The 24,588-nt window shown below is 48.6% G+C and overlaps 1 protein-coding gene across 4 annotated transcripts in view; it reads right to left on the reverse strand.

The window, feature by feature from the left end:
* Positions 1–638: 638 nt before the first annotated feature.
* ZDHHC7 (zDHHC palmitoyltransferase 7) overlaps positions 639–24,588 on the reverse strand; it is a 41,477-nt gene continuing 17,527 nt past the window's right edge. For all 4 annotated transcript variants that reach the window (XM_007994243.3, XM_038008201.2, XM_038008202.2 and 1 more), the window contains exons 2-8: positions 22,470–22,555; positions 16,798–17,129; positions 7,996–8,120; positions 5,316–5,412; positions 4,062–4,143; positions 3,278–3,408; positions 639–2,705 (exon numbers count right to left, since the gene is read on the reverse strand). In XM_007994243.3, coding sequence (XP_007992434.1) covers positions 2,529–2,705; positions 3,278–3,408; positions 4,062–4,143; positions 5,316–5,412; positions 7,996–8,120; positions 16,798–17,112 — 927 coding nt within the window. In that variant the 5' untranslated portion in view covers positions 17,113–17,129; positions 22,470–22,555 and the 3' untranslated portion in view covers positions 639–2,528. The remainder of the gene's footprint in view (positions 2,706–3,277; positions 3,409–4,061; positions 4,144–5,315; positions 5,413–7,995; positions 8,121–16,797; positions 17,130–22,469; positions 22,556–24,588) is intronic.

The following is a 24,588-nucleotide window of genomic DNA, read 5'->3' on the forward strand; positions in this document are numbered from 1 at the left end:
GTTTTAATGCAAGCGTCATACTTCTATATAATGAGCCTACATAACAATCTAATATAAGGAATACAAATAACATTGCAGCAACATTCAGCAGAGCCACAAATACAAGCTGGAGGGCTGCTGCCCATGCAGTGGCCCAGCTCAGGTGCGTGCCTCCGTGTTCAAGTCTCCTTCCCATTTCTGCGTGTCTGGAATGCCACCAGCAGCCCCAAGGCACAGCACATGCAAGGCAGGGCTGCGGCACACACTGACCATCTGGCCTCTGAAAGTTAAGTGGGCATTTTGGTTCCCTCACAGTGCAAATATTAGACAAATTTGTTGAATGAATTAAAATCAAATTGTAGGTACTTGAGATTCTGGACTATGGAGAGAGATTGTGAAACGTTGTTTTTAAAGTGCACTAAAAAAAGGACTAAGTAAAATGATGGGAGTCAAACATTTAACAAGCAGCAGTACTCACTGGGCAACATTTATGAGTCGCGCTTGAGCGCCCAGGTCACTCGTCATGGGCATGAAAGCATTTAGAGGTTCTGGAAACTGTTTAGGAGTGACCTTAACAGCCTGAGGCTGGATCCACGAACCACAGAAAGGCACCCCCTGAAAACACTGCCATCCATGAAGAACGGGCACTTTGGAAGCCATTTGAGAACTGTCAATTGATTACTTTATTTCATATAAAAGTTACATTGAAAGAAGAGGTTGAAAAGTCAAGTATACTTGATTTGCACACACTTGCCAAGTCTCACAGGATTCAACCACTTGGATAATTGTTTTATTGATATAACAGGATATACATATTAAAAGCCTCACACTGAAGCCCGCACGCATGTCCAACCCAGACAACAATGTGCAAATGAGTATGCAAAACAATCCTGGAAACTCGTGTCTCCAGGATCACCCACAATCTATGCTTTGTCCCGGTGGCTGTGACGCAGTTCTTCCCCCAATGACGCGCACACTTCTGCGGTGACCGAGTCCACTTCCAAACCCCCTGCAGGTTTGCTCACTTGGCTAGGACGGTGGCTCAGGTAGGTCCCTTTGTGGTTTTGCATCAGCAGTGGTAGAAGCCCTGATTCGGATGGGGTACAGAGTAATTAAAAACAAAACAGTTCACAGATGAACAGAAAGGCAAAACCGTTCCCGGGAGGGAGACGCCAACTTCTCTTAGCGTGGAGGGCACGTTTAAAGGAGGACCCTCAGACTTTGTCACAGATTGCGTCCTGATGCGTCCGGCAAAAAATGTACAAACCAGGCAAGTTTAAGGCAAGTCCCCACGGAGGGGAGCTGTTGGCTTTCTGGCGTCATTTTAAGCTCCGCACCAAGGATCCCATTTTATCACCTGTGCTGTGGGTGGAGAAGAAAACATAAACGCTAACCAAAAAATCCAACGAGGGCGCCAATCTGACCATGCCCAGCTGGAGCGCTGCCTGTGTGGTGGCACCATCGCCCCTGCCAGGGGCTGGCTGCCTCATGGTCCCCTCACCTTCCCAGAGGTACCCAAGAGCTGGGCCCTGCCTCTCCAGTTGGGATGCCTCCCCTGCCCCACACACCACTAACAGGATCCAGCTGCCCAAAGTATCAAGTCACGGAGCCACGGCTCTGCTCTTCCCTAGGTGCCATCTATACACTGCTAATTTGGCTGGAACCAAAAAAAAATCGGTTCCAAGGCCCTCAAGCACTCAAGATTTCTTTAAAAAAATGAAAGCAGGAGGGCAACGAAGGGCCGCACAGGAACGGCTGTTCTTTGGATCAAGATGTCCTCCAACAGCAATACATTCATAGTAACCACGGGCAGGACCCCGTGGTTCTCTCCCCTCTTCCCTGAAACGTCGGTTTCTAAAAAATAGCTTGTTTGCTGTACACAGCCGGTAAATGTTACACTGCCTGAACAACACTGGCAATTTTGACACACATGCACACACGCGCACACACGCACAGACACACGCACACACAGACTTGCTGAGAGTCAAAGGATGTCTCTTCCGGGGCAGCGGGGAGTGTGCCGGAAGCCACCTTCACTGTTCAGTGCACAGATCTTTTGCAGCTTCAGTGCAAAGCATCGGAGCTAATCGAGACCAAAACGTCCTTCTATGTAAACGCCCTGCTGTGATCCAGGGAGTGCACTGCTGAGTGGCGGGGTCAGCAGGAGCCCCCTGAAATGACTGCTCGGAGAATCCCTGTTCACTGGATTGACTGTTTTTCATGATTGGAAACAGCAGCTCAGTACACAGGATTTGAATAACCCATGTAATAACCCAGTCTTCTCCACAGAAGTCCCAACTCTGCAGGAGGCCATGGTGGTTGGCTTCTTTGCATGGCCACACACCTTTCCGTCGTTGTACAGGTGGGGACTGAGAGCCTCTTCCTCTGCCATCTGTGACTATAAATATATAAAACTCTGCTTGCTGCAAGCAATTGGTTTGTGTAGGTTCCAGTTGCCCTGTTGGTCACAGATGAGCTGTTGATACCCTTCAGACCCCAAACAAGTAAGTGGACATCTGTGAGCCAGTTCCAGGCTGATGAGCCGGGCCTCACACTGAGAACTCCGGGCCACCTTTTCTAGGTCTCGTGGGCAGTCGCCTAAATCGGAAGCCAACAAAGGGATTCATCCAGAGGAGTGAGGGGGGGCCCCCAAAGACGGACTTCATCCCTTCCCATCGCAGCCTCCGCTCCCATGTGGGCTTCTCACTTTTCAATCGCTCGATCTCCTGGAAGCAGAAAGAAAAGCAAGTGGCAGCGGCTCCAGGAAGCTCGGCAGACCCCACCAAGCCTTGGAATCACACCGTGCTCAAGCACAGTGTGGGCTCAATGGAGGGTCGGTGAGTGAACTCTCTTTCCCAGCTTTGCCCCAGTCCAGACCCTCACGGCCTCTGTGAGCCCAGCCCCGCTGCAGCCATGCAGCCAGCCCCAACTACCACGATGGCCCTCCCAGCCAGGCACCAACGTTTTTCACTTGTTAGTTACTGTGTACAAACATTTACTGAGCGCCACTCCAGGCCTGCACAGCCAGGCCCTAAAGGCAGTCAATTCCCTAAAATGTACTGACTGCACTGGGAGCTGGGAATCTGCCTGGCTCTGCTGACTCGCAAATCAAACTGAGACTAGAAATATGCACTGCACAGAATGAAAGAAACAGCAAACACAGGGAGCCTGTTGAAGCTCATCAAGACCGTCCCATTACGCTCCAGAGTCAGTCCACAGGCACCTGTTGTTGACATTAGGACTTTCCATTCAAGCTTAGACCACATATGAAGTCCACACAGCCGAGAACAAAGCTTACCGTCTCGTCGTTGCATATGGAGTGGATTTGGGTGCCAAACATAACTGCAGTGAAAGTGAAAAACAGAAGACCCTCAAGGCACAGGAAGATCAACAGGATTACAGTTATCGGAGGTGAAAAATCACTGCATTCTGCGGACAAGAGGAAGTTGGTTATGAATACCCCGAGTGGCAGAGTGTTTGGCCAGCTTCCAGGGGGAAGTTGTTCACTTGCTAAATGGGCGCATTCATTGTTCTCCAAGGAGCAACGGAGGCCACCCCTCCGAGCAAAAATTCATACCATGACTTCCTGGCCAGTGGTTTCAAAAGAGTCTGTATTTTCTGAGGTTTCTATTGACACTGTATTTGTGAATTAAATGGCAAATGAAGCCAGACCAGAGGAGTTGTGTGCACCCATACCAGTGAGCAGTGCTCACAGGAGTCCATTCCCCATGTCCACCTGGGGTGGGACGAGCCAGTCCAGACCTCACTGCATATCTAAGGTAGGATAATGAGCGCCTGTTTTCATTACATTTGATTAGGGTCAATCACTCATGTAAGCAACGCGAAGACTAGTTTGAACAATGGAGAGCTAGCTAGCTGACCAGGAGACAGACACAAGCTTTCGGGGAAACAATATACTAGCAAAATGGTGGTGTTAAAACTTAATTCTTTAACATTCAATTCCTAAAATAATCGCAATGATTTCCTTCAAAATTGGAAACCTGGTTCTTCCTTTAAAGCCTTTCCCTTTTACCCAAAAACAGCATGCATGGCCAGGAATGACACACAGCCAGGGAACTTACCAGTCCACTGCCCTCGGACACAGGAGATAAACTGAAATCCACAAAGGATCAGAGCATGAACTGAAGACAGAGCTATGTACATCTAGAATGAGGGGGAGATTGATTAGTCATTTTTATTTTTTATATTTTTTAGAAACAGTCTCCCTCTCTTGCCCAGGCTGGAATGCAGTGGGGTAGTCTTGGCTCACTGCAACCTCCGCCTGCCAGGCTCAAACAATTCTCCTGCCTCAGCCTCTCAAGTAGCTGAGAGTACAGGCACCATGCCCGGCTAACTGTTTTGCATTTTTAGTAGAGATGGGGTTTCACCATGTTGGCCAGGCTGGTCTGGAACTCCTGACCTCAAGTGATCTATCCAGCCAGTTAGTAATTTAAACAATTAAATCTTTCTAGGAGCAAAGGCTGATGACACATCATGTTTATACCTCCATCTTATTTGTCAGAGAAAAAAAAGAGGGAAGGATTAAATTGCAGTAGTTGACATTTTCCTACCCAAGATCATATTAGACCAATAGAATAATTTTACAGAAAAATACAGCTGGGCATGGTGGCTCACGCCTATAATCCCAGCACTTTGGGAGGCCAAGGCGGGCAGCTTGCTTAAGCTCAGGAGTTTAAGACCAGCCTGGGCAACATGGCAAAACCCCGTCTATAAAAAAATAAATAGCTGTGCACAGTGGCTCACAACTGTAATCCCAGCACTTTGGGAGGCCAAGGCGGGCAGATCACCTGAGGTCGGAAGTTCAAGACCAGCCCAATCAACATGGAGAAACCCCATCTCTACTAAAAACACAAAATTAGCTGGGCATGGTGGCTCATGCCTGTAATCTCAACTGCTTGGGAGGCTGAGGCAGGAGAATCACTTGAACTTGGGAAGCGAAGGTTGCAGTGAGCCAAGATTACGCCATTGCACTCCAGCCTAGGCAACAAGAGTAACACTCCGTCTCAAAAAAAAAAAAAAAAAAAAAAAAAAAGCTCTAACATACTTTAGGAAGATTCCTGTTATTATTAATAAACGATAGTGATTGAAAACATCTGGGAGAGAATTACAGTGAACACCTAAAATAATACAAGCAACATACTGTTTGTTTATTGGGACTACTTCCTGCCAATGATAGCACAGTATTATAATTTGAATCCTGGAGAAAAGGTTGGAGAGAAACTAGTCTGACGTTAGTAGATTTCCCTGCTCCAGGCAAGAAGCAGTTAAAGAATTTCAAATTCGATGTAAGTCACTACAAAAATATTTTTACTTACAGTGAAGAGCACAAAAAATCTTTGATTCTTTTCTCCTACACAATTGTTCACCCACGGGCAGTGATGATCCATTTTCCGAATACATCTTTTGCAAATACTGAAAAGGAGAGTTTGATTTTTCAGTATTCCATGCTCTGAGGAAACCAGAGTAACACAACCAAATAAAATCAAAGGTGGAGGAAAATTAGAATGCATATTCTAATACAGCATGTCAAAAAATATCGTACATACTATATTCCTTTAAGGTTTATCATTTTAATTAAATGTCTTCTGTTTCCTAAAGAAAATATTCAGTGGACCAACAGGCTGGGACGAAAGGTCACACTGAGCCATACTCCATGAGTTTTCAGACTCTCCCCCAGTAGAGCTCGATCATGTACACCTATCAATAACGTTCCTAATGTTGCATGCTTACAAGTCTATTTCAATAAAAAACAAAATTGAATTTTTACCTTCAGAGAAAGAAACATTCTTTGTATCTTCAAATAACTCCTACCATTCAATCCATATTTACTGATGAATATGCAATATGGATTGCATATTCATCTTGAATCATCAACTATACACCCAGGCATGAAGTCATCTTGTGCTTACGGCTATATTTTACTTTTGCCCAAAACACTCTCTATGTCCAATTTTAAATAACCTAATTTGATTATCAATCACTTTTTAGTCCAAGTTTGCACCATTTAATTACATCAAGCGACATCAATGGCAGCAGGTTCGCTCCAGGAAGACCTGCTATCATAGCGTCACCTTATTTTTTTTGTTTTTTTTTTTTTGAGACGGAGTCTTGCTCTGTCACCCAGGCTGGAGTGCAGTGGTGCGATCTCGGCTCACTGCAAGCTCCGCCTCCAGGGTTCACGCCATTCTCCTGCCTCAGCCTCCCTAGTAGCTGGGACTACAGGTGCCCACCACCACGCCTAGCTTATTTATTTATTTATTTATTTTTGTATTTTTAGTAGAGACGGGGTTTCACCGTGTTAGCCAGGATGGTCTCGATCTTCTGACCTTGTGATCCGCCCGCCTTGACCTCCCAAAGTGCTAGGATTACAGGCATGAGCCACTGCGCCCCGCCCATAACATCGCCTTCCATTCATTGACCTCGGCTCCCTGCCCATCCTCCATAGCACCTGACTTCCAAAACATTCCCATTTTATCTTAAGAAACAGATTTATTGAAGTATAATTTATATATCATAGGCCAGGCAAGGTGGCTCATGCCTGTAATCCCAGCACTTTGAGAGGCCGAGGCAGGTGGATCACCTGAGGTCAGGAATTCGAGACCAGCCTGGCCAATGTGGCGAAACACCGTCTCTACTAAAAATACAAAAATCAGCCGGGCATGGTGGCAGGCGCCTGTAATCCCAGCTACTAGGGAGGCTGAGGCACCAGAATCGCTTGAGCCTGAGAGGCAGAGGTTGCAGTGAGCCGAGACTGCGCCACTGCACTCCAGCCTGGGTAAAAGAGCAAGACTCGGCCGGGCGCGGTGGCTCAAGCCTGTAATCCCAGCACTTTGGGAGGCCGAGACGGGTGGATCACGAGGTCAGGAGATCGAGACCATCCTGGCTAACATGGTGCACGATGAAACCCTGTCTCTACTGAAAAAAAAAAAAAGAGTAAGACTCCACCCCCCACCACACCACAAAAAAATTTACATACCATAAAAATCTACCCATTTGCAATGTACCATTCAATGATTTTTATTCTATCTGCAGAGTTGTGAGACCATCACCATCTAATTTTAGAACATTCCCACCACCCCAGAAAGAAACCTCAGCTCATATGCAGTCACTGCCCATTTCCAACCCCAGCCCAAGACAACCACCCACCTACTCTCCGATACCATTTCATCCTTCTTCACTTTCCGGCCAAACCATGTGGATACGAATCTTTTAAAGCTTTCACTCCAGCCATAAAGCAGTCGGCACCCTGTATCTGGGCTTCCTCCCGTTGGAGGCCATCGATGGCTTCCAGCCTATTCAAGCAGGCCACAACCCCCCAGGAGAAGGGTACTGTCCAGGTGCGGCCACGCCCCAGCAGTTTCACAGTACAGGGATGTGTGACAACTATTTCAAGGAATGGAGAAATACACCCAGACATCCACACTTCAGCACGTGAAATCAACAACCAGCCCCTCCAGGAGCAGACAAAGGAGTCAGGAGCTGGCAAATCTGGGGGAAAAGGATAAAATGCAGCCAAGACCAGCAGGAGTGAGGCGTGAGGGCCAGGAAGGCTACTTGAGCCAGGCAGATAACTGGACTGTGGGATTTAAAAATACAACTTGGTGTTTGAGAGCACACCCAAATAAATACCAAAAAAAAAAAAAAAAACACGCCCAAAAGAACCTGGCGTCTACGCTTCACCACCACAGGATGTGCCCAGGAGCTGTGAGCACACACGTGCTGGCCCGTAGCATGTGTGCCAAAACGGAGGCGGGAACCTCTTCACCTCCTCCGGTTTTTGAGCCACAGCGAGTCCCTCGGGAAGGAGGGGATCCCTGAGTCCATACTGTTTCCCAGTTCCCAAAAAGACTCTAGGGCACCGGCCCTTTACTCAGCTCCCTACCCCAGAAAGAGCGTGATACCTACAGACCTGCCCGTGCAGCGCTGCCCAGATGCTCGGGGCCCATGTACCTGCAGTGGTGGGCGCGCTCGGGTTTAATACAGCTGCGCACGTACCTGCAGTGGTGGGCACGCTCGGGTTTAATACAGCAGCACTTCGGGCACTTGTAGATCACTTCCCCGGGCTTCAGCTGCAAGCTCTCCATGTATTCTTTTGTAGCATTTCCTTTGGGTACTGCCCCCTACCATATAAGAAGAATGTATTTTAGTTGGGGAGAAGGAAAGTTAAAAAAAAAAAAAAAACATCAGGCTGGGCGCGGTGGCTCACGCCTATAATTCCAGCACTTTGGGAGGCTGAGGTGGGTGGATCACAAGGTCAGGAGTTTGAGATCAGCCTGGCCAACCCAGCCTGGCCAACATGGTGAAACCCCATCTCTAATAAATATACAAAAAAATAGCCGGGAATGGTGGGGTGTGCCTGTAATCCTAGCTACTCAGGAGGCTGAGGCAGGAGAATCGCTTGAACTCGGGAGGTAGAGGTTGAAGTGAGCCGAGATCATGCCACTGCACTCCAGCCTGGGTGACAGTTTGAGACTCCGTCTCCAAAAAAAAAAAAAAAATTCATCTTATATTTTCTATATCATCAAACAATAAACAAAAACTACTTTATTATCCCTTTGATAAATGGCTTAACCACCTGCATTTTCAGAGGCAAGGCTTGTTCCCAGACAAGGGCACTGACTGTCCCCAGGGCGGCAGGAAACCTCTGGGTACAGCACTTCCCTGTAGCCCCTGCTGATGGGGAGGTAACTGACAAGCACTGCCCAGAGTTTGCTTATCGGGCAGTCAGGGAACAAGGAACAAAATAATCTCAAAAAGGACTTTAACTTCGTGTTGCTAAAGTGACGTGATGCTTTTGTCTCTTGGCCAACTTCCTCAAAGGCATTCACACACAAACCTGGAGGTGGCAGCCCAGACCACCTGACCCGATTCATGTCTGGCAACGAGGCCGCCCAGCGGGAGCAGCACCAGAAACTCGAACGTGCATCTGTCTGTACCCCAAGTGCCAGAGGAGCTGGACAAGACGAGCGATGGCGAAGCAGTGGAAGGAGGAGTCGGGGAGGTCCTGAGCTGATGGTAAGGGGCAGAGCTGAAAGCCACGAGTCACCCTACCAGCACCACGTCCACTGAGGACCCGATGTAGGGAAGGTGAGGCCGGAGCTGGCTGCAACAGCAAAGGCTTTGTTCTTTGGGCAGTGGAGATACGTCATCAAAACCATGTTTGTGGGAGACAATTCTGGGAGCTGTGGCGGGGTGGAATAAGATAGGCAGACCTGCCTGGGGGGTTCTAATGCCTCAAGAAGAGGAACAAGGCCTTGTGTCTGCTTCTTAGCCCAGAGTCTGCATTTCACGTAGAAATCACAGGTCTGGAGAATGAGACCCACAGACATTGGGAACAGAAGTCGGGGCTGCAGTGGTTGTGCAAAGACAGGGGATATAGGTGGGGTGCAAATGGAAGGTGGGAGCTAACAGCCTGGGAGATGGCAGACGTGGTGAAGGGCTCTGCCAACAGCAAATGGCCCTGCTGGAGCTCCTTAAAATGCAGGTGCCTGGCTGGGCTCGGGAGCCACAGATCCGAATCTCTGCAGGGTGAGGGTGGACATCCAAATTTTAGAAAGTTCAGCAGGTGAGCGCCCTGCAGAGCCAGAGACTGCGGCCTTCTGGATTCAGGGCTCACAATGGGCCAGAGCTAGAGCCTCGGGCAGCACAGGCAGGGGCCCCAGGAGGGGCTGCAGAGCAAATGTGAGCGTTCACTGCCCAAACCTCCCCCGAAGTTTACTTCCTCCAAACAAGGCCCCGTCAGTGGCCCTGATATGGGGAAGCTGTTTTGGTCAAGATCAAAGTGTTTCCTAACACACTGCCTCCTCAAAGAAGTTAGAAAAGGGTTTAAACTCATCTTTGAAAACTTAAATCAGAATCAGTAAAACATTTTACTGGCCAGGCACGGTGGCTCACGTCTGTAATCCCAGAACTTTGGGAGGCTGAGGTGGGTAGATCATGAGGTTAGGAGTTTAAGACGAGCCTGGCCAAGATGGCAAAACCCCATCTCTACTAAAAATACAAAAATTAGCTGGGCGTGGTGGCGGGCACCTGTAATATCCCAGCTACTCGAGAGGGTGAGGCACAAAACCCAGGAGGTGGAAGTTGCAGTGAGCTGAGATTGTGCCACTGCACTCTAGCCTGGGCCACAGAGCGAGACTCTGTACCCCCCCACCCCTACCCCCCAAAAAAATTACATTCCACAATTTGGAGTCTTTTGTTGTTGTTATTGTTTTTAGACAGTCTCGCTCTGTGGCCCAGGCTGGAGTGCAGTGGCGTGATCTTGGCTCATTGCAACCTCTGCTTCCAGGGTTCAAGCGATTCTCCTGCCTCAGCCTACCAAGTAGCTGAGATTACAGGCACCCACCACCACACCCGCCTAATTTTTTGTATTTCTAGTTGAGACAGGGTTTCGCCATGTTGGCCAGGATGGTCTCGAACTCCTGACCTCAGGTGATCCAACCGCCTCAGCCTTCCAAAGTGCTAGGATTACGGGCATGAGCCACCACACCCGGCCTGGAGTCTTTAATCAACTTTCCTCCAGCAATCTAGGGATCTTAACACTGCTTTGATTTATAAAATCCCACAATGTTGCATATATGCCTCAGGTGACAGCTGAGTGTTATAAATCTCCTCAATAAGAGGAAATGGGCCAGATTTTAAAACTGCAAACACCGTAATTTTATGAGCCATGCATGCACTTTCCCGCAGCAGCAAATATGATACGATGTGGCACGACACTTCTGGAAAGTGGCCACCCCAACGCTACCCCAGTGTTTGGTCACTTATGAGCAAGGAAAGGCATTTCGAAGGGGTAGCCAAGTACGCACTGGGTGATCCTCAGGGACCTGAGACTGTGGGATTTCAGGCACTTGCTGGGTCCAGGGATTCCTTTTTGTTGCTCAGAACCCTGACAGACAGTGAACCCAGGCAGACAATGAAACTCTTCACGGGCATGGTCTCCTGGGGATTTCATGGAGGGGTTCCATCCACCTGAGGCCCCAAGTCTATCACTTACATTTTCATCCTGAGCCTTTCGAGGTGTGGTTTGACAGAAACAGACCATATGCAGAGGGGCTATGCATGGCTGCCCCATCTCAAAGGGCCTTGCCAGGATGTGCCCATGACAACAGCCGCAGGGGCTGGAGCACCGTCTCCTCTGCACCCATGGGGCGTTCTTCTTCCCACCAGAACAAACCTTCCAAGTAATTGAGCACATTCCTCAGTTCCCATTTTAACCATTTTCGGGAGGTTTTTTCTAAAACACTTCTTGACTGTTTCCCGCCCATCTTCCTGTGGGACTGACCACAGGCTCCAGGCCGCAGGATGCCTTCAGGCTCCTCCTCCACCCCAAACACCTGGCTGCCTCCCTTCAGAGGTGCTCCCTGATTGGCTGTTCCCTCTCATGGTGCCCCTGCCCATATCCCACTTCCAGTCTGCCCCGATGAGACAAAGCAGCCAGTCAGGCCCGGGCAAGGCACACACTGCCACCTCGCCCTTCCAGGGCAGTTAGGCTTTGCAGAGCATGCTTCCTGTCCTCTCTCCAATGCTCTCCACCCCAGCTCCCTGTCATGCATTCTGGATCCCCAGGGCCTAACTAAGGGGCAGGTAAGAATGGGGCCGGGCCTGTGGATCTGCCTCCTAATTTACGGAAAATGCTGGGGAGGAGGAACATGTCAAAACCCAGTACAGGGATGTCAACTGCAAACAAAGAACTGTGTTTCTTCAACTTAAACCCCAAGAGAAAAAAAGATTGCAGCGACCACACAAATTAATTAAAAGAGATGTTATAGACATATAAACCAATCACATTGTGTGGATCCTTATTTGGATCCTGATTCAAGGGAAAAAAATTATAAAAGAATTGAGACAGGCCAGTCACGGTGGCTCACACCTATAATCCCAGCACTTTGGGAGGCTGAGGCAGGCGGATCACTTGAGGTCAGGAGTTCAAGACCAGCCTGACCAACATGGTGAACACCCTGTGAGGTGGTGACAAATGAAACAAAAGAATGAGTGAGATTTAGGTGGGTTATCTGGGGAGGGAACAGCATGGGCGAGGCCACCCTGTGAGGTGGTGACCAGCTCAAGGCGGAGTGCTCTTTTCTTCCTACCATGCACATTTGGAATTTCCCGTAAGAAGTGAAATTGTCAAGGCCGGGGCTCTGGAGACAGACCTGGTTCAAATCCCAGCCTGGCCTCTTACTGGCAGTGAGGTCTCATGTTCTCACACGCATGTTCCGCCTACGTCCCAGCACTGCTGTGAGGGTGGGAGGAAAGCATGCTTTTGGCAGAGCTCCTGGACGGCAGCCGAGGCCCCATGAAGGGTACCTCTGGAAGGCACTCGCACAGCTGCCGAGAAGGCTCATGGGCATCCACCGGGCTGGCACTGAAGACACAGGCTCCATCAAGTGAAGGGATGCAGGGCCCAGGGCCTTGGGTGGCCTTCCTCCCTCCCAGCCCTCTCACGATCCCAAAGTGAAGCTTGGGATCAAAGTCGCATCCTTCCACAGCAGGGTTCATTGCTCTATCAGCAGGCCTCCGACCCCATCTTCCCCTCCACACCTCACTCAAAGCACCAGTGACTTTCCTCAAGTGACAATACAAACCCAGGCCAATCCCAGCGAGGATTGGTCCTATTGGTTTAGAAAAATGACATGAAGTCCCACTGGGGTATCTGCCCCAAAGCCTTAACTGTTCAGTTCAGAGGTGATGTGATGGTTCTAGTTCAGCCGGGACTGGACCCTAGTAGGGTAAAGACATGATCTGTGAACAGAAGAAATCAACTCCCCACTGGGAGGACAGAGGTGACACCTGACCCTGCTGGGCCAACAGCAGAGCTAGACATCAGTGACTGCCACTCCACCTGCTCTAGAGACTGCCCCTCTTCCCTGGGCAGCAGGAAAGCCAAGGCTCAGACAAAGCCTGAGGGCAGCTGCCAGCCTCTCCCCTCTGTCCACCTTCCACTCCACAGCCTGCCAGCAGCCAAAGGCGTCCTTGCCCTGGGGCTCTGCATACTCCCCCTTCCTCAGTTTCATTTACAGTGACTCCTGGCGGTTTCTGTCACTTGTCACCAGAGTCCTAATATATGACATGGGTTAAACAGTGACATCCAAATAGACAAAGGACTCAAGCAGACATTCTTCCAAAGAAGACACACAAATGGCCAACAAGCACATGAAATGATGCTCAACATCGTTGGTCATTAGGGAGATACACAGCAAAGACAGACAGATACGGCGTCACAAAAGAAGGGCAATAATGTGTTGAAGACGTGGACACACTGCAGGTGGGAATGTAAAATGGTGTGGACGCTTCGGTGTTTGGGTTTTTTTTTTTTTCATTCCTTCCCCACAATTTTTTTTCCCTTTTTCTTTTTTTCCCCCAGACACTTTAGAGAATACTTGGCAGTTCCACAAAAAGTTAAACATAGAGTCACCATATGTCCCAGCGACTCCACTCCTAGGTATATACCCAAGAGAAATGAAACATGCATCCACACAAAAACTTACACATGGCTGTTCAAAGCAGCATGATTCGTAACAGCCAAAAAGCGGAACTTGCCCAAATGCCCATCAACTAACAATGGCTATAAGCAAGACGGGTACGGCCAGAGCATGGAATATTATTCAGCCCTAAACAAATGAAGCACTGATCATGCCACAGCACGACGGACCCTGAAAACACAATGCCTAGTGAAAGCCAGGCACAAAAGGTCACAGATGAGATGACTATGAAAGTCTCTGAACAGACAAATTCCACAGAGACAGCAGATGAGTGGTTGCCAGGGGCAGAGGGCATTGGTGGGGAGGGGGCTGGGAAGTGATGACTAAGGGGTGTGGGGTTCCTTTCTGAGGTGATAAAAAATGTCCTAAAACCGACTAGGTGATGGTTGGACACTCTGTGGATGCACTAAACACCACAGACTAGACACAAGGATGGATTTAGTGCTATATGAATTAAATCTCAATCAAAACACCCCTGACATCCAAGATCTCCAACTTCTCCCTCAGAATGTTCCATTTTCTGCAGTAATACGACAAGCAAAAGAAATCTGCCCACCAGAGTGGCAGCATGCCCTTGCACACACCTTCTACCCCGACTTCCTGGCTGCCTCCAGTTCTCCAGGCTTCTGGGGCCTTTTCCCGAGGAGCAGGAGCTGGACTGCTGAGTAGCTGTAGAGTCCAAGCGCACAGGAGAAAGGGGCAAGTGCACTTGGCAGCAGAGAGGAGCAAACTGCTGAGGAGTCCCAGCCAGGCTGACCCTCCCCCATGTCCCACCCCACACTCACGAGCAGGAGGCTTTGCACAGACTCGGTTCCCTCACCACAACTGCCCACAAGGGTTGGGTCCAGCCCAGTTTTCACTGTGTGGGCAGATGGTCAGAAGTCACTGGATTTTTCCTACAAGGCAATATTCCAGTAAAAATCGCTGAGCTGGACCTGGCCATGTAGCTTGCCCTCTCCTTAGTCAAAGTGCCTGGGCACTTTGCTTGGGCAACAAGCAAGGAGTTTTGCTGCAGCCAAGGAAGGAGAGGGCAGAGACCCACAGGGATCAGGAGCCAGGGTCTGGCTCCTAGAGGGAGACTTGCTGCGTAAAAGGAAATGATGACACAGCCTTTAATTCTCTGAAGGCACAAACCCGTCAGAGAAGAGACTCGGTAACGGTCAAAGACTCCACCGTCAGATCAGGCTACAAAGCCACTGGCAGACTTTGCTTCCAAGTTTGTCCCCAAGGTACCACCCCCCAGCTGCCCACTGGGTTGGGCCTGTAATACTGTTCCACTCCCGGGACAGCTGCCCACAACCTCTCCTAGTAAAACAGGAGAAAGTAAACAATGTACATCCAAACCCCGAATAATTAATTCAGATAAAGCAGAGACAGATAAAGCCACATGTAGACCACATTCTGTGAGCTCATCAGTTGCAGTTTAGCCTCAAAAAAGAGTCCTCGTCAGGCACGATGGCTCACGTCTGTAATCTCAGCACTTTGGGGGGCCGAGGCGGGTGGATCACCTGAGGTCAGGAGTTCAAGACCAGCCTGACCAACATGATGAAACCTGTCTCTACTAAATATACAAAATTAGCCGGACATGGTGGTGCATGCCTGTAATCCTAGCTACTCAGGGGGCTGAGGCAGGAGAATAGCTTGAACCCAGGAGGCAGAGGTTGTAGTGAGCCAAGATCGCACATTGCACTCCAGCCTGGACAGTAAGAGCGAAACTCCATCTCAAAAAAAAAAAAAAAGGTCCTAATCTTATTAACTTCTTGGTACCTTCTTTAGCGAAAGCTTAGAAATAGATGATAGCCCAGTAGATTTTACATTGACAAATGGGAGTCCCTATACCATGGTTTAAAACCACTGTTTTAAAGCAGTGGAAAGAACTTTTTTCAAATGAAGATCTACTGACTGTTATACCTGGCCTCGCATGCCTGCAGCTGCTGGGCGTCTCCTCCGAGCTCTGCGGGGAGCCTGGAACTCACTGACTACAGGTGACGGATGGCTGAGCTGCAAAGATCTGTACAATCGGCCCGAATGCTGTTCCCTGACTGAAGGATGTCTCAAAACTCAGGAACAGCCTCAAAGCCCAGGTGTAAGCTGAACCTGGTGGCCCGCAAGGCGTCAGGAACTGGGTGTATTTCACTGGGCTAGGTCTGGCCTATGTTTATTCTCAGCCTAAAGGGAATCTGCTCCCAAAATGAGCTCAGTCCACCTTTCTTGTTCCACACCCACGTCAATCTGTCCCTGTGCACTGCTTCCTCCAACAGGTCAGCCACACCTGAGCACACTGCTAAGTATGGAATCCTTCCTCTCTGCTTTTCAGGCAGGTTGAGCCTTTACTTTTTACCAGCTGGCTGAACACAACGTTTGCTTCAGGATTTAGCTGAGACATGACAACGAGAGAACTACAGAGCTAGAAAGAACTTAGGAAAAATATCTAACCTTCTAGCTCAGTGAAGTTCACATAGTTGCTTACAGTCAAATGACAACCGAAAAGACTGGTAAAGTGGTGACATCTAGAACCCAGGCTTCCCAGCTTTCAGTCTGTCCCTTGGGAAAAACAAAATATTTAAACTAGAAGGGATTTTAGAAATTACCTAACACAGGCCGGGTGTGGTGGCTCACGCCTGTAATCCCAGGGAGACGGAGACAGGTGGATCACCTGAGGTGTCAGGAGTTTGAGACCAGCCTGGCAAACATGGTGAAACCCTGTCTCTACTAAAAATACAAAAAAATTAGCCGGGCATGGTGGTGCGCACCTGTGATTCCAGCTACTGAGGAAGCTGAGGTAGGAGAATTGCTTGAAACCAGGAGGCAGAGGTTGTAGTGAGCTGAGATTGCATCACTGTACTCTAGGCTGGGAGACAGAGCGAAATGCCATCTCCAAAATAAATAAATAAATTTAGCGCTGGGTGTGGTTGTGCATGTCTGTAATCCCAGCTACTCGGGAGGCTGAGGCACAAGAATCAATTGAACCTGGGAGACAGAGGTTGCAGTGAGCCACAATCACACCACTGCACTCCAGCCTGGGCAATAGAGGGAGACTCCGTCTCAAAGAAGAAGGAAAAAAAAAGAAAGAAAAGAAAAAAATTAGCACAATCTCTTCCTTTGAATAAACAGCCCAATGGGCTAATACATTCCATCAGCATACCATGATATCACTACTATTTAAGCAATGTTTCTTCTCCAGTTATGACATGGAAAAGGCTAGAAGCTTGTGTCCAGGAATTAATAAAAACCTGAGGTCATTCACCACATGGTCTGTGTGCGACACTAGACCAGACACAAGAGAGCCACCAGCGAGGCAGCCAGTACTCACAGGGTCGGTGAGCATGGTTCTCAGGTGGGACGACAGGGCAAGCACAGCCAAGCAGTTAAAGATGACCCCATTGACCACAGAGTACCAGAAGTCTTTGGAAGGCAGCAGCATGACGAAAGTCACCACGAAGTCTGCATAGGCGACCAGAAGCCACGTCATGACAGCACAGATCATGCCACAGCCATCACGGATAAACCAGACCCGGTCAGCCACGTCAGCCTCGGAGGAGGAGGACGATGAAGAGTCATAGTTGTCATTTTCAGCCAGGAGAGGATGATGCTCGACGTCCCGGAGCCTGTGTCCTGATGGCTGCATGATTTCCCTGACGCACCCTGGGGAGGGGGACAACACAGAGCTGGTGACGCTCAAAAAGCTCACAAGCTATACCTTAAATATGATGTGTTATGCTTGGTCCTTGGCCATTTCATAAAGTTAGTCTAAATACACACAGTGGGAAAGAAAATAAGAACATAATAAGATCTCAATTTTTAAATCTCTGACTTTATTGATTGCTTTACTACAACACAGTGAGTCCCACAGTACAGGTTATACCTACATACAACAAAACCTATGCCAGCCGTGGCCACAAAGATTATGGAAAGCACAAGCTAGACGTGAAGTCCCAGCACCAGGTTTCCCGGCAGGGTGGAGAGGAGCTCTGCTGTATCACTGCTGCACTCGCTCCCCAGCCCCACCTGTCCCTCCTCTGCTCAGCAGCTCGCCTCAGTGCTCCCAAGCAGGCGCCCAGCACAGACTTTAGCAAACAACACGATGAAAGAACGACGAGTAAGTCACTGGTTCTCTATTCATCTTTACACCGCCTCATATACACTGACCTCATCGGTCTTACCTGTTTCTTCTCAATTTGGTTCTCAGTTTATCCTCACTTCTCTGTGATGTTTTTGGAGCAGGCTCCCATTTTTATATCTCTGTTCCTTGACACTCTATCCTGCTTCTAGAATGCCCTTCATCTCTATTTTAATCTTTTTTTTTTTTTTTTTTTTAAACCGAGTCTCATTCTGTTGCCCAGGCTGGAGTGCAGTGGCGCGATCTTGGCTCACTGCAACCTCCATCTCCCGGGTTCAGGTGATTCTCCTGCCTCAGCCTCCTGAGTAGCTGGGATCACAGGCGCCTGCCACCATGCCCGGCTAATTTTTTTGTATTTTTAGTAGAGATGGAGTTTCACCATATTGGCCAGGCTGGTCTCAAACTCCTGACCTCAGGTGATCCACCCACCTCAGCCTCCCAAATTGCTGGGATTACAGGCATGAGCCACCGCACCCAGCCTCTATTTTAATCTTCTAAAAGTTTCCTGTTTTTGTTATTTTTGGGAACACAGTCTCCCTCTGTTGCCCAAGCTGGAGTGCAGTGCCACAATCACAGCTCACAGACGAGGTCTCACTATGTTGCCTGGGCTGCTCTGGAACTCCTGGGCTCAATCCTCCTGCCTCAGCCTTCCAGAGTCCTGGGATTACAGATAAGAGCCACCATGCCCAGCCTTTCCTTCATTTATTAATCCATTCTTTTGCAAGCCATCCTTTTGACACTTCTAACCTATTCCCCATAGCATCTGATTTCTAAGAACATACAAGATCTAAAGAAACTAAAGAGAAAAGTGGGACCAGGCACAGTGGCTCATGCCTGTAAGCCCAGCATTTTGGGAGGCTGAGGCAGGTGGATCACTTCGGGTCAGGAGTTTGAGACCAGCCTGCCCAACATGGTGAAACCCCGTCTCTACTAAAAATACAAAAACTAGCCGGGTGTGGTGTCACGCGCCTGTAATCCCAGCTACTCAGGAGGCTGAGGTGGGAGAATCGCTTGAACCCGGGAGGCAGAGGCTGCAGTGAGCCAAGATCACGCCACTGCACTCCAGCCTGGGCAAAAGAGCAAGACTCAGTCTCAAAAAAATAAAAAAATAAAAAAGAAATAAAGAAAAAAGTGGGCCAGGTGCAGTGGCTCACACCTGTAACCCCAGCACTTTCGGACACCAAGGCGGGTGGATCACGAGGTTACAAGTTCAAGACCAGCATGGCCAAGATGGTGAAACCCTGTCTCTACTAAAAATACAAAAATTAGTTGGGCACAGTGGCAGGCACCTGTAATCCCAGCTACTCGGGAGGCTGAGGCAGAAGAATCGCTTGAACCCAGGCGAGTGGAGGTTGCAGTGAGCTGAGATTGCACCACTGCACTCTAGCCTAGTGACAGAGCAAGACTCCCTCTCCAGGAAGAAAAAGAAAAAAGTGCACTTTTCCTGGTAACTGTTTTGACTGCTTCTTTGATTGCACACCCTTCTCTTATCGGTGTTTGCTCTGAGAGCTGTAATATCACAGATAAAGAGCCAGGGAAAGGAAGAGACAGTCAATTTCGCCTTAGCTTTCCCATGGGGAGAAAACACTGACAAATATTTTAACGAACCGACCCTGGCACTTTCTCAGAGCAGGAGCACTCCTCATGCTTTAAGCAGGCAGAGTGCAGAAACCGTGGCTTCTGAAATGCGAATAAAGGAGAGTAATAAGAATGTTCTCAGAGGTCAGGCCACTACAACTGAGTAACAGCACTGGGTGCTGTTTTTCAAATCTGGGTGTGACTTTTTCTTTTCTTAAATGCAACTGGAACACAGCAATTATGAAAACATTTGCCGAATGAACATGTGGTGAGGGTTCATTCGCCAAATACTTTACAAAATTTTCTCTCGATACAAAAATGCTGACTGGTACAAGAGCAAAATGAAATTGTTTTCCAAAGTCAGTAAAATAGCCCTATTTTTCAATCAGATAAAAGCAGCTTTAAAAAATGTTTAAGGCTGGGTCCAGTGGCTCCCATCTGTAACCCCAGCACTTTGGGAGACTGAGGCAGAAGGATCATTTGAGCCCAGGAGTTTGAGATCAGCCTGGGCACCAGAGTAAGACCTCATCTCTACAGAAAATAAAAATTAGCCAGGCATGGCGGCTTGCGCTGTAGTCCCACCCACTAGGGAGGCTGAGGTGGGAAGATTTCTTGAGCCTGGGAGGTTGAGGCTGCAATGAGCCATGATCGTGCCACTGCACTCCAGCCAGGGTGACAGAGAGACCCTGTCTCAAAAAATAAAAATAAATAAATAAATGCTTAAGGCCGAGTGTGGTGGCTTACACCTGTAATCTCAGCACTTTGGGAGGCCAAGGTGGGAGGATCTCTTGAGCCCAGGAGTTTGAGACTGGCCTGAGCAACATGTGAAGACCCAATCCCTACAGAAAAAAATTTTTTTTTCATTAGTCAGGTGTGGTGGCACGCACCTGTACCCCCAGATGTGTGGGAGACTGAGGTGGCAGGATCGCTTGAGCCTGGCAGGTTGAGGCTACAGAGAGCCACGATCCCATCACTGCATTCCAGCCTGGGCAACAGAGTAAGATCCAGTGTCAAAAAAATTGTTTTAATTAAAAAAAATTTTTAAATAAGCATTTAAGTGAAAAAGAAGAAACTAGAGATCAAACGAATTTGGATGGACCCCTCAGCCAGCCATTCCTTCAGCATTTTCTGAACCGACATCTTCTGGATCTGTCTGCTCAACATCCCCTGCAAACACCTTTGCAGCGCCCATTTCCTCTACATAAACCCCATTCACCTGCAGAGCCTAACTTTTCTCTCTTCTAGGCAAGCCACCCTGAGAAGCGAGTTCTCTTTCTTCTGAGGAGCAATTTGTGAAAACGTCTCTAGACATCAGATGTGACCATCTGGACATGAAGGCTGAAACTGCTTCTGCCTGCACCACTAGTAAAGCCTGACTGTCAGGGGGCTGGGAAAGTACCTGGAAGTTTCTCTGCCTCTGCTGAAGCCCTGGGCACGCTCACCAGCTCTCCCTCCCGGGTACTTACCACTTGCTACCTGAGAGCTCTTGCAGGTTCCACCTCCCTGCCTGATGTCAGCCCCTCCAGGGCGGTCTGGGTCTCCTCCCGCTCTGTTCCCCTTGTGCCTTGCATGCTGTCTGGCGCACAGCAAGGGCATGCTTGCTAAAAGTCAGATGCAACAAAAAGCAAGCAGTCCCTCTCTCAGATTCCAATCACCTCCTGCTGATTTCCATCTAAGTTTCTTGGTGAATCGTATCTGTGGGCCTGGGTACATCAAGGCCGTAAGCTGAAAAATTCCTCTGACCAGAACCATTTTGCTTTATGTTGACTTCTCTAATAGGACACATTCCATCAGAAAAGGAAGGGTGCTTGCCAGGCAGTAAAACAAGCTACACTTTCGTCAGAGCACAACTGAGCTCTCTCCTGAAAGTCTCCAGACTTTCAGGGCCCCTTAAAAGTCTTCTAAAGGCAGACATGACACCTGAGCCAGCTCAGCTCTGCCTTCCCAGTTCAGGCCGTGGTGAGACCTCCACGGAGTGCAAGATGCTGCTGTGGCTCCATGTCTGGCCTGGGGGTGCGGATGGGCAGGCACCGCTGTGTAAGGAGAGCGCCCACAGACACCGAACACTGGCCATGGCAGGACGTTCCCATAAACACGTATTAGGGTGACGTATAACACTTGAGGGCTTTAGTGCCCTATCTGTAAGATCCGTTAGAAGTCAATAGGAAAATAACATAAGATCCAAAAATCCCTTTGTTTTCAAGAAAGCAACAAACAAATATCGCAAGGTTGGGCTGGACAAATACAGCTCTCAGTAACAAAGTGCACTCGCATCTCTGAGTCACTGTATTTACACTTGAGTAATGCAACAGGAAGGGAGGGGAAGAAATGAAGAAATCATTCCTTTACATGGAACCCTAATCTAAAAGCAAACAGCACGGCCATTTGAGATGCGGTATTAAAATGCACACATTCCTTAGGTTAAGGGCACAGCCTTATTCTGCACTGAATTCCAAAACCACTGTTGACTTCATACTCAAGACAGTTTCTGAGGGAACCCTGAAAACACTGGGCGCTGTCACACATATGTCCCAGCACCACTTTTCTACTCCAAGGGCCGACTTAATGGGATTTTCTCAACACCCCTGAACCTAAGCTCTTTATCAGCACATTAAACAAAGCCGTTTCCCAGAACACCAAAAGCAACACTACAAATCTCCATATTTAAAGGGACAACCACACAAGCAAAAACTTTTCATTTCAGGCCGGGAGCAGTGGCTCATGCCTGTAATCCCAGCACTTTGGGAGGCCGCGGCGGTTGGACCACTGGAGGTCAGGAGTTCAAGACTAGCCTGGCCAACACAGTGAAACCCCATCTCTACCAAAAATACAAAAATTAGCTGGGCATGACGGTGGGTGCCTGTAATCCCAGCTATTAGGGAAGCTGAGGCAGGAGAATCGCTTGAACCTGGGAGGCAGAGGTCGCAGTGAGCCAAGATCACGCCACTGCACTCCAGCCTGGGTGACAGAGCGAGACTCCGTCTCAAAAAAAAACCAAAACAAAAGAAAGAAAAAAAAAAAAACCCTTTCCATTTCAGGTGTAAAGCGGGGTATTCCCCTCATCTTGTAATACTGGCCAAGAACTCATCAATTCAATTCATGGAGTCCCCTCCACAGACACACCCTCCTTTTAGGACAGGAAGGCCGTGGCTGAAAAGGAAGGCAGGTCTGTCGGCCTTTGCACCACGCCTCTGCTTTGCCACATGCACAGGTTACCTTTTTAGTAATATACAAGTGTCAGCTGTGAGAAAGGAAAGTGATTAGACCCTAAATAATCATACTCTTACCTCACAAATTATTTCTAAACATCACTTGAACATTTTGTGCCTTTTCTTCAGGATCTTAAGGTGCATACTGTCCTATGTGATCGGATCTGAAAGAGAATAAAATCTGATTAGAAAAAGTGATTTACGACAAACGTATCATATTTCTTAGGGTATGATTTTTGGAGTGTATATAAGCAACGTAACATTTGACGCATCAAGCTCTGTCACTCACAACTATCTTAAGTATGAAATCATTGCTCTTCTAAGTTTTGATTACTAGGTAAATTCACAATCCTGGAAATCAAGTAATTTATTTTAAGTATTTCCATTTACCCTCCTACTCTTTTAGCCCCAGCGTTAAATACAGATCTATAAGCTAAAATCCCTCCAGAAAAATCCCCTAGGGCAGACCAAATCTGGCTAACCTGCACCTCTACTGTAGATAAGCTGATTTACTGGCCACATTAAAGGAATCACAGAACAGAGAGACAGAGCCCATGAGGCAGGAGGGGCGAACTGGAACAGCAGGCCCTGCTGTGGCAGGGGCGAGGAGATGAAGGAAGACACTGGAACCCAGTGAGGGCCATACAATGAGAGCAGAGACTCCGGGAGGGTATCTCCCACGTGGTTCCCCGAACCCTGACAGGTGGGAGGGTCGAGGAATCCTCTCTAGCACTAACAGGACCCAAGAAAAAGGTCTAAAGACTCTGCGATGTAGGGAAAACCCAAGAAACAGGTCAGATTCACTGTCAGACCTCCCAAAGTCGAGGGCCACAGGGAACCCCCCACCATGGACAGAGAGGTTCCAAGTGCTTATCATAGCTCCATTAAAAAAAAAAAAAAGAAAGTCCAGGCCGGGTGCAGTGGCTCACGCCTGTAATCCCAGCACTTTGGGAGGCTGATGCAGGTGGATTACGAGGTCAGAAGTTCAAGACCAGCCTGGCCAAGATGGTGAAACCCCGTCTCTACTAAAAATACAAAAATTAGCTGGGCGTGGTGGTCGGCGCTTGTAACCCCAGCTACTCGGGAGGCTGTGGCAGAGATTTGCTTGAACCCATGAGGCGGAGGTTGCAGTGAGCCGAGATCGCGCCACTGCACTCCAGCCTGGGCGACAGAGCGAGACTCTGTCTCAAAAAAAAAAAAAAAAAGTCAGTCGAAACATGGCTCATGAAACAGCACAAAACAGAAATGAGGGGTAAGAATCCAGAACACGCACAACACACAGAGAAGAAAATGTCCACAAGGCACAAGTGTAATTCATATTCTTCAAAATAAGAGAAGAGATTGGTTCTCTGAAACAAAAAGAGGAACGGTTTAAGAACTTCCTGGTTATTCAACAATGAAAATACAACAGTCTATAGATTCTAAATTTTCTTAAACAGAATTGGACAAAAGAGTAGAAATGTCCCAGAGAGGAGAGCTAGAGAACAGAGAGAAAACCCTGAGGAGAGAATGTAAAATAAAATTAGAGGATCAGGTCAGGAGGTCCACCTTCCAAACAACAGAGGTTGAGCAAAGGGGTCCCCGGGAGAAAAGGGCGAAGCAGATCTCCTTGTGGTAGGTTTCACTCTGGCTTCAGCAACGGCTGCCTGGCTCCTCCGCTCCATCTGTAGCTGAGATGCTTCCACGACAGTACTTTTTCTGCCTGAGTCAACCCTCAGCTGCTGTCTGTTGTCTGAAACCAACAGCCCTGACTAGTTTCTGAAAACACATTCTGGGGTGCCTCCCAATAACCCGAGATGGCTCACTGTCTCCTGCCCCAGTGTGCCACATCTCCACCTGGGCCAGCTCTGTGGAGGTCCCTGCACCCATCGCACCCACTACAAGATCCCTCAAGGGTCGCTTCTCCCTCAATCTGCTGCTCAGGCCCTAGACAAACACTGACACAGCACTGGTTCCCCAAAAGAGCTCCAGTTTTCAGTCCCTTCTGAATCTTTTTTTTTTTTTTTTGAGACGGAGTCTCACTCCTTTACGCAGACTGGAGTGCAGTGGTGTGATCTTGGCTCACTGCAACCTCCACCTCCCGGGTTCAAGCAATTCTCCTGCCTCAGCCTCCCGAGTAGCTGGGATTACAGGCGCACATCACCACTCCCGGCTAATTTTTTGTATTTTTAGTAGAGATGGGGTTTCACCATGTTGG

This window comes from Chlorocebus sabaeus, chromosome 5 (assembly GCF_047675955.1).
Source record: "Chlorocebus sabaeus isolate Y175 chromosome 5, mChlSab1.0.hap1, whole genome shotgun sequence".
NCBI classification, from domain to species: Eukaryota; Metazoa; Chordata; class Mammalia; order Primates; family Cercopithecidae; genus Chlorocebus; species Chlorocebus sabaeus.